The sequence below is a fragment of the Pongo pygmaeus genome, chromosome 9, assembly GCF_028885625.2.
Source record: "Pongo pygmaeus isolate AG05252 chromosome 9, NHGRI_mPonPyg2-v2.0_pri, whole genome shotgun sequence".
In the NCBI taxonomy this organism is placed as follows: Eukaryota; Metazoa; Chordata; class Mammalia; order Primates; family Hominidae; genus Pongo; species Pongo pygmaeus.
In genome coordinates this window covers 15,215,124-15,230,122 of record NC_072382.2, presented here as the reverse complement: position 1 = coordinate 15,230,122, position 14,999 = coordinate 15,215,124, and the positions used below count along the sequence as shown (strand labels likewise).

General features: G+C 38.3%; 1 protein-coding gene across 1 annotated transcript; it reads left to right on the top strand.

Annotated features, from left to right (window-relative positions):
* Positions 1–2,227: 2,227 nt before the first annotated feature.
* On the top strand, positions 2,228–14,287 carry OOSP4B (oocyte secreted protein family member 4B). The gene is given in 5 exon segments (XM_054440981.2): positions 2,228–2,249; positions 7,319–7,500; positions 8,349–8,446; positions 13,224–13,371; positions 14,243–14,287. Coding segments are annotated over 5 exon segments (495 nt in total).
* Positions 14,288–14,999: the final 712 nt, after the last annotated feature.

Sequence of the window (14,999 nt, the reverse complement as noted above, 5' to 3'; positions counted from 1 at the left end):
ATCACATATTTCCCTTCCCTATGGTATACCCCTCTGGATCTAGGGGAAAAAGGCATGGGATCCACCATCTGGTCTCGGTGCCACTGAGGCACAACATGTCTACATGGTTTCTAAGTCCCTATTAAATATTTCTTTCTAAGAAACTGGATTTGTCAACGACTTTCGTCTGCCCCTCAGCTTTCTTGGACTTTGGGGTTGGTTTGCATAGATCTGCCCACTGTAAAACAAGTCTTTTATCAGTTATGTCTTTTGCAAATATTTTCTAACAGTGTATGTCTTGCCTCTCATTCTCTTGAACAACAGGTTTTTTTGTGTGTGTGTTTTTTTGTTTTTTTTTCTAAAACTTGGCAAGCTGGTCTTAAAATTTACGTAATTGGTCAAAAAAATCGGAACACTTAAAAAGAAAAAAGGAGGGCTTACTGTACCAATATCAAGATAAATCTATGGTAAACAAGATATATTGGTATTGATACAGGAATAAATAGATAAATGAATAAAATAGAGGCTCTGGAAATAGGCATACACACCTTGACTTATGAAAGACAGACTGCAGAACTGTGGATAAAAATGGACTTTTAAATAAATTATTTCAATCCCCAGATGGCTATCCATATGGTCAAATGTGCTTTTCTATTCACAAAAATCAATTCCAAGTAGATTTAAAACCTCAATATGATGAGCAAAATTATAAAGTTTTTAGAAGAGAATACTGGAAAAAATTGTCATGGATTTCAGATCAATAAAGACATTAAAAGAGACATAAAGTGCACAAACTCTAAAGGAAAAAATTAGACCGTAGTAATATTTAATTATTCTGTTTATTATCATTAAATAAATACACCATGAGGAAATTAACAAGATTACCTATTGTATTATTTGGGTTCTCTAGAGAAAGAGAATCAATATGAGATGTATGTGTCTGTATAATATACCATATATATGTGAGATATATACACACACACACATATACACACACATATACAATAAGGAATTGGCTCATGTGATTCCCAGTGTCTCAAAAGTCCCAAGATCTGCAGTCAGCAAGCTGGAGATTGAGAAGAGCCAAGGATATCATTCCAGTGCAAGTCCAAAGGACTAAGAACCAGCAGAGGTGATGGTGTAAGTTCTAGTCTAAATTCAAGTCATGAAAAGGAGAAAACCAATGTTCCAGCTGAAGATAGTCTGACAGAGAGAGTGAATGCTCCCTCTCTCAATCTTTTTATTCCATTCAGACCTTCAACAGATTAAATGAGGCTCACCCACATTGGTGAAGGCAGTTTGCCTTACTCAGTCTACCCATTTGAATGTTCATCTCACTGAAAAACGCCTTCACAGTCACACCCAGAATAACGTTATAAACCAAAGATCTGTGCACCTTGTGGTCCAGTCAAATTGACATATGAAATTAACCATCACAGTACAGTGTGGTAGAAGATATTCACAATACACATAAACCAGAAGATTCATATTCAGAATATATAAAGGTCTCTTGCAAATTAACTTTAAAAATACAGACAACAAAATAGAAAACTTGGAAAATGATTTCACAATAGAGGGTGTCCAAATGGTCAGTAAATGTTTGAGAAGGGGCTCAACCTCATTAGTAGTTCAGGAAATTTAAAATTGAACCACAATGAGAGAATGATGGTGAGATGAAATCACAAATGTGTCACCTGTGTCAGTCTCCTGATGCTTTTGAAATCCTAGGGCTCTTGTTCTTTATAATTTAATAAGTATCATAGGTAGGTATGTAGGTCTTCACTGAGACACATCCATATACCTAGAGATGTATAATAGATTGAGTAACTTTATTTACATCATGATTTCTAATTTTAAAATAATTTTTCAGAAGTCGGTAGTCAAGTGGCCCAGACTAAAGCTATGCTAAGAAAAATGCCTCTCAAATTTAATATGCATGTGAACTACCTGGAAATCTTGTTGACATGCAGTTTGTGATTGATACTGTAAGTCTAGAGTGAAACCTGTTATTTTGCATCTAACAAGCTCCCAGGTTGCCTATGGCACAGGTGAAGTGATGCAGCTACTGCCAGCTGATGGGCCATGCTTTGAGAAGATGCTAAGGGGTTTCCCTGGGCTACCCCAGCAGAGGGTAATTGCAGACAGCTGAATGTGGCCAAAGGTTTATAAGCACTCAAGGAACCACCCCCCCCCTCCCCAGCTCCTTGCCATTTCTTGTTCCCTATGTTGTGTCTTGGAGTCTGGAGCAATGAAGACCTCTGTGCTCTTAAGTAGGTCTTTCCTCTTTTCTTTATTGTTTTGGAATTCTTCTGGATTCAACCCAGATATGCATAAGAAATATCTTCAGAGGTGGTGATTTAAAGTGATAAGATTACTTTCTAAAACACTGCTGTGTAAAAAGCTGAGATTTTTTTTTTTCTCCCTGATTATAAACCAACAGGTAGGGCTGCCTGTTTCTAATTACTCAGTTAAGAAAACATTACTCTTTCTGGTCACATAAACTGTGCTCAAAGTATTTTCTTTCTCAATAAGCCAATTTGAAGGTTCTCCAGTTTTAGTTTATTTTGTGCCATTATCCCTCTTCTAATGTGAGACCCATGTTTCTAACATAACTGGGGCTCCTATAATTTGAGAGAACCAGGGAAAGGAGGGACTACCTTAGAGATCTCTGGGTTTCTGGGGAGGGTTACAGGCTCTCTTGGCCTATCCATGGTGCTGGAGAGAGAGAATGAAAATTATATAGAGAGTAAGCAGCTGAATTTGGATGAGTTCTAATTGCTTCCTCTATATACTGAAGTTTGGGAAACAGTTGAGTCCCAGCATTGTACTTGATAGCTGCATGAACTTGGGCAAGTTACTTTTGAAGTCTCTCTAATTTTGGCTGCCAGGAAAAAATTACTAGGAATGTATCATGCCTTAAAAATAAGATGATGAGAGAGGCTCAGTGAAATGAAAACATTCAAATCTTAGTGCTGGAATTACCGTGAGGTAATGAGGAGATAGCTGTTTGGTTCAGTGCGCCAGAGTGATGTCGGTGTGTCTAATGTCCGTGTGAGAGGTTTGCCAAATAAAGCAGCCTATGGACTCTCTCCTGTTTCTGTAAACATGCACTGGTTCTCTTCCACCTTTACATTAGAATACTGGTTCTCAGCGGGTGGTTTTGCCCTCCAGGGGCCATTTGGCAGTGTTTAGAGGGATTTTTGGCTGTCACAACAGCATCTGCCACTGGTATCTAGCGGATAGCGGTCAAGAATGCCACTACACATTCTGCAATGTATAGCCAACAACAACAAAATCTCTTCAGTTATAGATCTCAATAGGGCTCAGCTGAGAAACCCAGCCTTGTGTTTTACTTCAGCTTAGAAGCACATTAAGGCACATATTTGTGAGACCCCTTTTCGAAGCAAAACTAGTGCCAGACCTGAAACCAGCTGAAACCACTGCTATGTTTCATATAATCTTGATTTTCTAACAACCGAAGCTAATGACCACCTTCTTGTACTTCTCAGAGTGAATAAGATTTGTGGGGGGCTACCCAGTATCAAATCTCAAACCTGCGATTACCTTTCTCATAATCAGACTTGGCTTCTCTGTTACACCTGAGTTTGTTTGATCTTTCTTTGAGATTTCAATGCCTTAATGTCTTTTTTGTATGTGGGTCTAACTTTCTCTATTACCATTCCCTGAGACCAAAATTAGGGTATGTAGTTAAGGATGAGATTGAGACCTAAGTGTACTTTAGTAACATTAGACGAATCTAGGGAAACTTGGGGAGTAAAATGAGTTAAAAACCTAGTGCCTGTAGGCCGGGTGCAGTGGCTCACGCCTGTAATCTCAACTCTATGGGAGGCCGAGGCAGGCAGATCACTTGAGGTCAGGAGTTCGAGACCAGCCTGACCAACATGGCGAAACCCTGTCTCTACTAAACAAAAAAATACAAAAATTAGTTGGGCATGGTGGTGGGCACCTGTAATCCCGACTACTCAGGAGCCGGAGGCAAGAGAATCTCTTGAACCCGAGAGGCAGAGGTTGCAGTGAGCCGAGATTGCGCCATTGCACTCAAGCCTGGGCTACAGAGCGAGACTCTTTCTCAGGAAAAACAACAACAACAACAAAAAAAACCCTACTGCCTGTAATCCCAGCACTTTGGGAGGCCTAGGCGGGAAGATCGCTTGAGCTCAGGAGTTCAAGACCAGACTGGGCAATGTGGTGAAACCCCATCTCTACTAAAAATAGAAAAATTAGCCAGGTGTGGTGGTGCATGCCTATAGTTCCAGCTACTCCAGAGGCTGAGGCAGAAGAATCACTTGAACCCAGGAGGTGGAGGTTGCAGTGAGCTGAGATCTCACCACTGCACTCCAGCCTGGATGACAGAGGGAGATTCCATCTTTCAAAACAAAGCCTAGCTCCTGCTCTAAGAGTACTACCAATCTATTTTTTTATGGCATTTTTGTAACTGTGGTCTAGCCATAATGCTTCACACACACAAGGTCTTCCATCCTTGCACTGGAAAGCATTAGTTAATAAAAATTGAATGAATGGCCATGTGAAAGAAATCTGGCCTCTCATCTATCGTTCTCGTCACGTGTTTTTATCTGCTTTTATTATATTCAGTGGTCATCTTGCAGCTCTGAATGTTGGTACCTCTTAGACCAGTTCTCAAACTTTGTATATGTAAGTCATCTTGTTATTAAAATGCAAACTAAGTCAATAGGTTAGAGATGAGATCTGGAACTCAATATTTCTAATGAGTTCTAAGGTGATGTTGATGTTACCGATTTGTGGACCAGACTTTGATTAGTAACGCTTTAGACAAATTACCGACTAGCATTATTAGTAGAGAATAGAGAATTCTCTGTGAATAGAGAACAATTAACTGAAACCTGAGTCAGGCACTTACTGTTATTCTAATTCTCACTTTTTCACTCCTACCTCTCCTAAGACACAGATGTTCAGTGGACAAAGAAGACACGGTTTAGACTGCAGCAATGACTGAGTTGACTACTGATGGCCTAGATCACTGTCTGATGGGTATTATGGACAGCCACGTTATGTACCAGACTTAAGATTCTTCAAGTAATTTAATGGTTTGAGCATTTCATTTCTTATCTGGAAAATGAAGAGATTATCTGTCCTATCTCAGGTTTTCTTTGTTAGACTCAATAACAAGAACATAGGCCGGGTGCCATGGCTCACACCAGTAATCCCAGCACTTTGGGAGGCTGAGGTGGGGTGGATCACCTGAGCTCAAGAGTTCGAGACCAGCCTGGCCAGCCTGGTGAAACTCTGTCTCTGCTAAAAATACAAAAATTAGCTGGGTGTGGTGGCACATGCCTGTAATCCTAGCTACTCAGGAGGCTGAGACAGGAGAATCACTTGAACCCAGGAGGTGGAGGTTGCAGTGAGCCAAGATCCTGCCACTGCACTCCAGCCTGGGTGACAAAGCAAGACTCTGTCTCCAAAAAAAAAAAAAAAAAAAAGGATGTGGTGAAATTTGACCTAGGAATTGGTGCATAAACAGCAGAACTTCTTATTTAATGTGGTGACAGTAAATGTGGGAATCCCCATGGGAACAGGCTTGTGGTCTAATATATTAACCCGTCAATGACAGCCTGTCCCTGAAAGCTTTGCTTTTTAAGATAAATATATCTATCCTTGGGATAGAAACAGAAAATACATAGGCTACAGCTCCTTTCTTAGTCTGAATAAAAGGAGGAACTTGATAGTAATTACAATTCCTATTTCGACATGGACCAAGAAGGACATTGTACCATAGTCCTGCTGCTATGAGGTAAGTGGATTGCAGATTTTTTTTCATCCTCACCCTAAACTTCACTTCTGCAGCTGTCATCACTGTATTTACTATCAGTATCTATCAACTTTCTTATATGAATAACTTATGCTATTAATCTCTCTAGGAAAATGGTTTCTCAAAATTCTAAATGCTGAGTTCCATGTTGTACTTGTGTCTCTGTTCTTCTAGCTGTCCCAAAAAGCATGTATCAAGTTGGTAACCTCAGGTTTCTAGGCCAAATAAGTCTCATTCTAAGCCAAACATTTTACGGAAGACAGAGTTCTGTAGATCCTTGGATGCTGCCAACTGTCCTGAGATTAAAACCTGGGTCAATGTCTTATGTGGTTGGACTAGTCACTTATTTAATTAAAATTCATATTGAAGACCAAATACGTGCCATATGGGGATAAAGAGATGAAGATGTGGTTTTTTTTCCCCTAGGGGTGGGGAGAGATAATGGTAAAATGTGAAATGTCCCTGTGTGCCTGATATTGTAAAAATATTCCTAGGATATAGCCACAGCTTCTTCAGGTTAATATGAGAAGATTGGACTCTGAAACCTAATCTTTTATATAGTATTAAATTCTGATCAGGTTTAGTTTAATTGATACTGAGGACAGATGGATGGAGATCTATCTCTATGGAAGGAATTGGTGGTGGTAGTGTCTTATATAAAGACCATTAAATTGTTTTTACCTTAATAAACATTAATTGAGCATTTAAATTCTAGGCAGTGTTCCAAGATCTTTTATATGCCTTATTTCATTTAATCATCACAGAACCCTAAAAGGTAGATAATAATGACTACGTTCACTCTAAATGTGAATAAATGGTTGCAAAGAAATTAAATAACCAACTAACCTCTCTATGGATTTTTGCAGCTGTGTAAAGTACAGAGTAGCACAGCAGCCACCGCCCTCAAGGGGCTTTTGAGTACATGAAGTGTGGCCAATTTGAATTGTGCTATAAATACAAAACACACATCAGTTCCAGAAAATTAGTATAAGAAATGTAATCTCAATTTTTGTTTTGTTACATGTAAATGATCATATTTGGGATATATTAGCTTAGATGAAATATATTTTAAACTATACCTGCTTTTTTAAATTTTAATTTTAATGTCTTTTTTTGAGATGGGGGTCTCACTCTGTTGCCCAGGCTGGAGTGCAGTGCCTGCCTCCTGGGCTCAAGCAATTCTCCCAACTCAGTCTCCTGAGTAACTGGGATTACAGGGGCGCGCCACAACACTTGGATAATTTTTGCATTTTTAGTAGAGATGGGGTTTCACCATGTTGGCCAGGCTGGTCTTGAACTCCTGACCTCAGGTGATCCACCTGCCTTGGCTTCCCAGAATGCTGGGATTACAGGCATGAGCCACTGTGCCTGGCCTATACCTGATTATTTTTGAACATGGCTAATAGGAGACTGAACGCTACCCATGTAGCTTGTGTTATATTTGTCTGTCAGCACTGATAGTGTAATGTCTTGAGATGAAGTATGCTACCATATTACTTTTTGGATTTTTTTTTTTTTTTTTTTTTTTAGCAATAACTGCAATGTGCTCTGATGATTTGTTGTTAGTCAGAATGAAAATAAAGCCTTTTGATAACAACACAGAAATTAGAATTGGCGACATACACCTGGGAGATAACTGTCCTGTAACAAGACTATTGTCATTTAACTACGAGTTTCCTTATCCTGTCACTTCTTGAGGGATCAAGAAAATTGTAAGTGCCATGATGCTTTTCCCTAAAACATATACTGAATTTCTTTTTCAGGGCTACATAGTATCAAAAGTTCCTTCCTAATTAAAATTTTCAAGCATCTTCCTATCTCTTGCAGTGATCAATTGTTAGATAGGACCAGGTGCTTATCTACTTAATTGGGACATTTCAGATAAGGGACTTTAAAGAGGTCATAAGGGGCTGGGCATGGTGGCTCACACCTGTAATCCCACCACTTTGGGAGGCTGAGGTGGGTGGATCACCTGAAGTCAGGAGTTTGAGACCAACCTGGTCAACATGGTTAAACCCAGTCTCTGCTAAAAATACCAAATTTAGCTGGTGTGGTGGTGGGTACCTGTAATCCCAGCTATTTGGGAGGCTGAGGCAGGAGAATCGCTTGAACCTGGGAGGCAGAGGTTGCAGTGAGCTGAGATGGCACCATTGCACTCCAGCCTGGGTGACGAGCGAAACTCCGTCTCAAAGTCATAACGTATGGCCTGTGCCTTCTCAGTTTTACTACCTCCATCAGCTGTCAGATTTTAATAGCTGGGAACATTGTTTATGAATATATGCAATTGTACTACTTTGGAAAAAGCACATATACTTTAAAACAGACCCAGAGACAATTATTTTCTCCTATCCCCCATCTGGTATTAGAGATGGGGGCAAAGAAGTTGAAGGACCAGGAGAAAAAGGAGAATAAAGTATTTCTCATGAGGTCTACTATTTTATATCTGTTAAATTAATGTAAAATACCATTTCCAGATTTTCCTAAAGCAGATTCTATTAAGATCATTAAGCCACCAAAAGAATTTAATGCCTTCTAGTATTAAAACTCTCAATTGTTTCAGATGTTCCAAACAAATGACGACGCCATATTATCAGAGATCAGTTACAAACCAAGGTTGCATACTACCTATGAATTTCCAGTGGTTTGCTTTGTGAAGAGGTATGTGTAGCTACTTCCCTTACACATTCTTAAATTTATTATTTGGTTGATAGATGTTTCTGTTAAGAATGCAGCTATAAAAATGCCCTGGAAGGATGCGTATGGCACAAATTTCTAAAGTTTCTCTAATTCTAAGGAAAATGTTCAAATGTACAGAATTGAAAGAATTTATATATAATACCTAGATTCTACCATTTTGCTAAACTTTGTTACACAATCATTTCCCCATCTATCAATTTTGACGCACTTCCAATTGAAGACGTGAGAACACTTTTCCCTAAGTGCTTCAGCATGCGTATCATGAATTAAGGATCAATAATTTATTTGAAGAAAAACTCACATGCAATTAATATATAAATGTTACACAAGTAAATGCATTTGTCAACTGAGCTTTATGTTTAACATAAAACCCTATTGCCATGCGTAAGACTGATTGCTGCAGAAAGTGGATCTTCCCAGTTGGTTCCTGCGGCCACACCTCACTGTTCTTGTCTCTTCCATAACTTTGTAGAAATAGAATCGCAGCATGTATGCTTTTGTGTCTAGCTTATTTCTTTCAGCAGAATGTTTGAAACTCGTTAATGTTGTATATTCCAGTAGCTTGTTTCTTTATATTGCTGAGTGGTATATTTCATTAGATACATATTATTTGATGAAGACTTGTGCTGTTTTCAGTCTCTGGCTATTATGAATAAATGTGCTATCACCATATGTTTGCATATCTTTGGGTGTATGTTTTTGTTTCCTTTAAATACCTAAGAATGGGACTGCTTGATCATAGGGAGAGTATGTTTAGTTTTGTAAGAAATGATGAATATTTTCCCAAAATAAGATGTCCTTTTTGGCACTAATACGAGGAATGTATGGGAGTCCAGTGGTTTCACCCTCTGATGTCAGTTTTTTATTCTAACGATCTGAATAGGTGTATAGTTGTATTTAATTTGCATTTTCTGATAACTAATTATTAGTGGTCATTGGCCATTTGTATGTCTCTTGTGGGCCATGTCTTTTGTTCATTTTTACTCTGCATCATCTGTCTTGAGTTGTAAGTGGTCTTCATATCTTAAAGACCAGGACTTTGTCAGATGTATTTCGCCCCAGTCCCCACATTGCTTATTCATTTTCTTAATGTGTTTTTTTGAAGAGCAGACATCTTTAATTTTGGAGTTTAATTTATAGACTCTTCCTTCTAGTTATTGCTTTCTGTTCTGTCATAAAATTCCTTGCTACTGCCAAGTCTTATTTTCTTCTAGAAGTTTTATGGTTTTGAATATATTTGAGTTTATAATCCATCTGAACTTAATTTTTGCATGTAGTGTAAGGAAGGTCAAGATTCTTCCCTCTCCATAGGGACATCCTATTGATACAGTACCATTAACTGAAATGAAATTTCTTTCATCCTTGAATTGCTCTGACTCTTTCGTTACATCAATGACCTTATAAGCTTGGATTTCTCTGGGCTGTTATTTACGTCTTAATGATCTATTTGATCTTTATCTTGACTACTTAAATTCATTTGCAACTTAGCAATGCCATTTTCAGCTGTTCAGGATGATTTCAAACAAATTCTCACTATATCCTTATACTTCTTGAGGGGTGGAAAAGGTCAGACAAAATTAAGGCACCCTGCAAGGAATGACTTGAAATCAGCTTTTAAAAGGAACCTCTGTTCTTTAAACTTCGCCAGTCATCTCTAAACCTTTGCTGTCTAACATAGTAACCAGTAGCCACTGGTAATATTACATTTAAATTACTAAAATTAAAACAACAAAAAATTGAGTTGCATGAGCTATTTTTTCGAGTGCTCAGTAGTGGCATGTAGTTAGTGGTAACATTTGCACAGTGTAGACTTAGAATTTTCTGTAATAAAAATTTACTAATGGACAGTGTTGCTACATCAGAATAAACACAATTGTTAACCAGACAGTAGCTAAATATCATAAACATTCATGTTGATCTTAAAGTGGTTCTAACCTTTATTTTTAATTTTCTAAATTTTAACTCTTATTTTAGATCCAGGGAGTACATATATAGGTTTGTTACATAAGTACATTGCATGATTCTGAGGTTTGAGACACTATTGACCCTGCTATCCAGGCACTGGGCATAGTCCGCAGTAGGTAATTTTCTCATTTTCCCCACTCCCGCCCCCACATTCCTTTTCCTCACTGTCAGGGAAGGAAAGATTTAACAGTGGGAATGAACGCTACAGCTCCTAAAGTAGGATGGTGAAGGGTTGAGATGACAGCTAAAGGTGGTGGAATCTAACTGCTTTTTAGCCTTGGAATGGGGTGTCTCCCTCTCTTGCCTGGCTAAGATTTTGGTGGTAGTCTTTGGCTTTTTAAATAACATGCTTCCCTGACCATGAGGAATTTTTACAAATTGGTATGAGTCCCCCGTACTTCCTGGAATGGGGTAGAAAATGTACCTCTGTTGTACCCTCTTTTAATCTGAGAAAGTATGTTTGTTCTTCCAGCCCCCAATGTCTTCTCAACGTCTCTGTCTATAATATTAGCTGCTATATTGTTAAAGGCACCTCCTATCCTCTTCCACTTAATTGACCCAGGGGTTAGCACCTGACTTGGACAATGCCAATTAATTTTTCAAACAGCCTTTGTAAACTTGTCAGCCTCTAAGCAGGTAAGGGCTATGATATTTAAAAAAAAAAAAAAAAGATGATCCTAGCACTTTGGGAGGCCAAGGCAGGCAGATCACTTGAGGCTAGGAGTTCGAAACCAGCCTAACCAATGTGGTGGAACTCTGTCTCTACTAAAAATACAAAAATTAGCCAGGCATGGTGGCACATGCCTATAATCCCAGTTACTTGGGAGGCTGAGGCAAGAGAATAGCTTGCACCTGGGAGGTGGAGGTTGCAGTGAGCTGAGATAGCGCCACTGCACTCCAGCCTGGGTGACAGAATGAGATTGTCTTAAAAAAAAAAAAAAAAAAAAAGCCATTAGTCTCCTCCTTTTGGATCATGGAAAGAAGTGGTACTTATGGCAATGGAGTCAAGGCAATGAGCATGAAAATGTGGTGATAAGTTACGTGTCATTTAAATTCCTACTTCTGATTCCTGAGATCTAGTTGCCTTTTTGCAGTTGATATTGTCATATTCACCTTTTAATTATCAGATAGTCTAAACTTGCAGAAAGTAGTTTCTTAGTTACTGTTTTTTTTTTCTTTTTTTGAGACAGAGTCTCACTCTGTTGCCCAGGCGAGAGTGCAGTGGTACGATCTCAGCTCACTTCAACCACCGCTTCCTGGGTTCAAGCGATTCTCCTGCCTCAGCCTCCAGAGTAGCTGTGATTACAGGTGTACCCCACCATGCCAGACTAATTTTTATATTTTTAGTAGAGATGAGGTTTCACCATGTTGGCCAGGCTTGTCTCAAACTCCTGAACTCAAGTGATCCACCTGCCTTGGCCTCCCAAAGTGCTGGGATTACAGGAATGAGCCACTGCACCTGGCGTGTAATCACTGCTTTTATGCAATGTAAATTTTTCCTCAATGCTTGACATCATCTTGAAGTTCATTTTCTGGTTATTAGACTTGTGAAGCCTAGTGGAATACAACTTAATACTAGATTTTCGTACTTAGTTTTCTTCTTTCTCTTCTTTCCAGTTCCGGCTATGCTGGGGTTTGAGTTTTGGAGTAGATTAATGTGATCTTTTTGTGGTTTTAAAATCTATTCTCTTCCCCTACTTTTCCTGTGTTTGCTGGGATAGGGTAATGGTATTAAGACATGAAAAGAGAAAATATTTCTTTGCTGAAATGGTTGTAGGGGTCTTTTGGCCAACACTGAGCATAGATGCCTTCTCCATGGTGGGTCCAAATGCCGGTCTTCCTCACTTAATGACTTTTTGAATGGGTCTGTCATGAACATCAGATTTGATCCTTGGATTTCTCACTTGGTGCTGGCCGTATTAAGGGGAATCTTAGCAGATGGGATTGAACTATATTGCCATCTATATAGGCATCCACTGAGCTCTCAAAAAAATGGTTTCAATAGCGGATTATAGAAGTAAAGGCTATTATGCCTTATCTATTTGCAGTCAATTTTTCTCGCAGATCAAACAGGCCAGGACATATTAGCCCTTCTAAATTCAACAAGAGATACAGAAAATTTGAATGAGATTTTAGCCTCCCTTTACACATGCACTCTGAATCTGAATCATTCTCCTGGAACTGCCTACATGCTGGCTTTGGGAGACGAGCAAACCACATTCCTTTTTCTTACATACAGGGAAGGAAAGACCAGCAGTGGGAATAAACACTGCAGCTCCTAAGATAGGATGGGGAAGGGTTGAGATGGTAGTTAAAGGTGGTGAAATCCTTTTTAACCTTGGAATGGGGTGTGTCTGTGTCTCTATTTCCTGCCTAAGATTTTGGTGGTAGAATCTTTTTGCATACATATGGGTCTCTGTTTTCAATTTCTAATCTTGGGATGTGTGTGTGGCCTGGCTTGGTTGAGTCATAGTCCATTCAGCTTAGATAGAACGTTTGTCACATCTAACAATCATTTTGCTTTTCAAAACTTTTATTGACCCAGGAGCCTCAAAGTCAAGTCAAGGATCAATTCTGGATCAATAAGTACCATCCTATTCAAGATTCTGTTACAAACTCTTTATTTAGATTTACTGAGCTACTTTGCCTTTCCTCCACAAGTCAGTTATTTTCGGTTATCACTTATAATGAACCTATCTAATACATATTTTTCCCACAAAAAAATTGTACAGCTATTAATCCTGTGCTTTTCTTTTGTTTGCTCTGCATTTAGGCTTAAATTCCCACCTGTGATGCATTTTGGAATGAGTGGGTTTGATGCCAACACCTTGAAATAAATCCCTCAGAAAACAAAAGGACAAGAGTCACCAGCTCCCACACAAAGTAAAACATGGACACTTAATTTTAACAGTGTTAATAAGGTGAGAATATTAAGGTTGTTTATTTTATAGTTAACCACAATTTGTTAAATATAACTTCAAGGAAGGCAATAATGTAAATTCCTATTTGAATGCTGCATGCTGAAATTGCTCTGGTTTTAATATGAACCCTGTAGAATTAGGTACCATAGTCTGTACTTGGATACAGTTATAATTTTCTTATTGCACATAAACATGAATAGGTTCCATACTGGTCAGTTTCCTTACCTATTCTCTCAAGTACTAAACTGTTCATTTTCAATATAGGCTGTGACAAAATGAAATTGTTGTCATAGAAGGCCCATACCAGATGCCTAATTTCATACTAATATTTGCAGAAAAACATGTCTATATACATATATGTGTATAAAATAAGTAGGCACATAGGTAAACTAGGCTTAAATTCAGAGGAAGTCACTACATCTAATTAGCACTTTTCCTAAGATTAATACCTGTAGAAAACACTCTTTTTAATCAGGATTTTTCTACTGAGCTTATTTTAAAAGGATGCCAGAAAACTTGTGCATATTGACAATAGCCTTGAAGTTGACATTTCATAAAGAAATAAGCTTTGTTCTAGAGATCTGAAAACCACTTAAAATCAAAGTTGAAATGTATGATGTAATTACTTGATAGTCTCAGAAAGGCAGTGATCTAGCCAACACATAGATGCTAATCACTTCTAATAGCATAATATCTAATGGTTATATTTGATATAGCTGATTAATTCCATAGATTACATTTTAGGGTAGAAATATGATTTTTTTTCCACATTACTTCTAATTGAGCACCCATGAGTTCTCTGAACATGTTTTCTTTTTAGGTAAGGTTATATTTAAGCAGCGCTTAACTGCTTTTCTCCCCTATCCTACAGGAGCAACTATCCAAGAAGTCACTATCAATAATGCCTGTGTTATAACACCTTCTCCTCCCTAAAGCATGGGAACAAGTGATACATACTTGTCTGAAAACCAGTTTCATCAATACTGTTGATGTGTCTGTACAAAGATGAGTAGCAACATCTGTTACCAGTTTCACTACATTTTGGAGTTTTGAATAACATATCTATACCATGATATTTACACTTTTTAATGAGTTAATTTTAAGTGAAATTGCCATTCTAGCTCTGAAATCAAGTTCATACATAATAAAGCTTGCCCATACCCAGTGTGTACTTTTCTGAATTAACATTCAGCATTTTTATGATTTAGTTGCTCACTTTAGTTTTACCCATTATGCTTAGTAACCGTGTCTCAGTGAAATATATTTAAGTCTCCCTCTTTTATAATGCACTCAAAAGGAGGATTTTCCCATGAGCCCTTCATCTGTGGCTTTCTATACTGCTTTTTTCTTTTCTGTTTTCTGGTAATGTCTCATGAGGAAACATTGTAAACTTATTTTGACATTGTGCATTTCTTTCCTATTACCTTGATAAAGCAAGAATCTAGAAGAAAATATTTCAATTGCTTTTTGGCCTAATTCTGAAAGGGTTGTAACCATACAGGGCCACAACTACACTGTCACACCACCCTTCCCACCAGCAGTGCTTTGGTGGAGATTTTCTTAGTGAACAAGATCACTTGCTCTTCCTTTTGAGGCTCCTGAATTGAATGGCAAAATGTCGAGTAGGG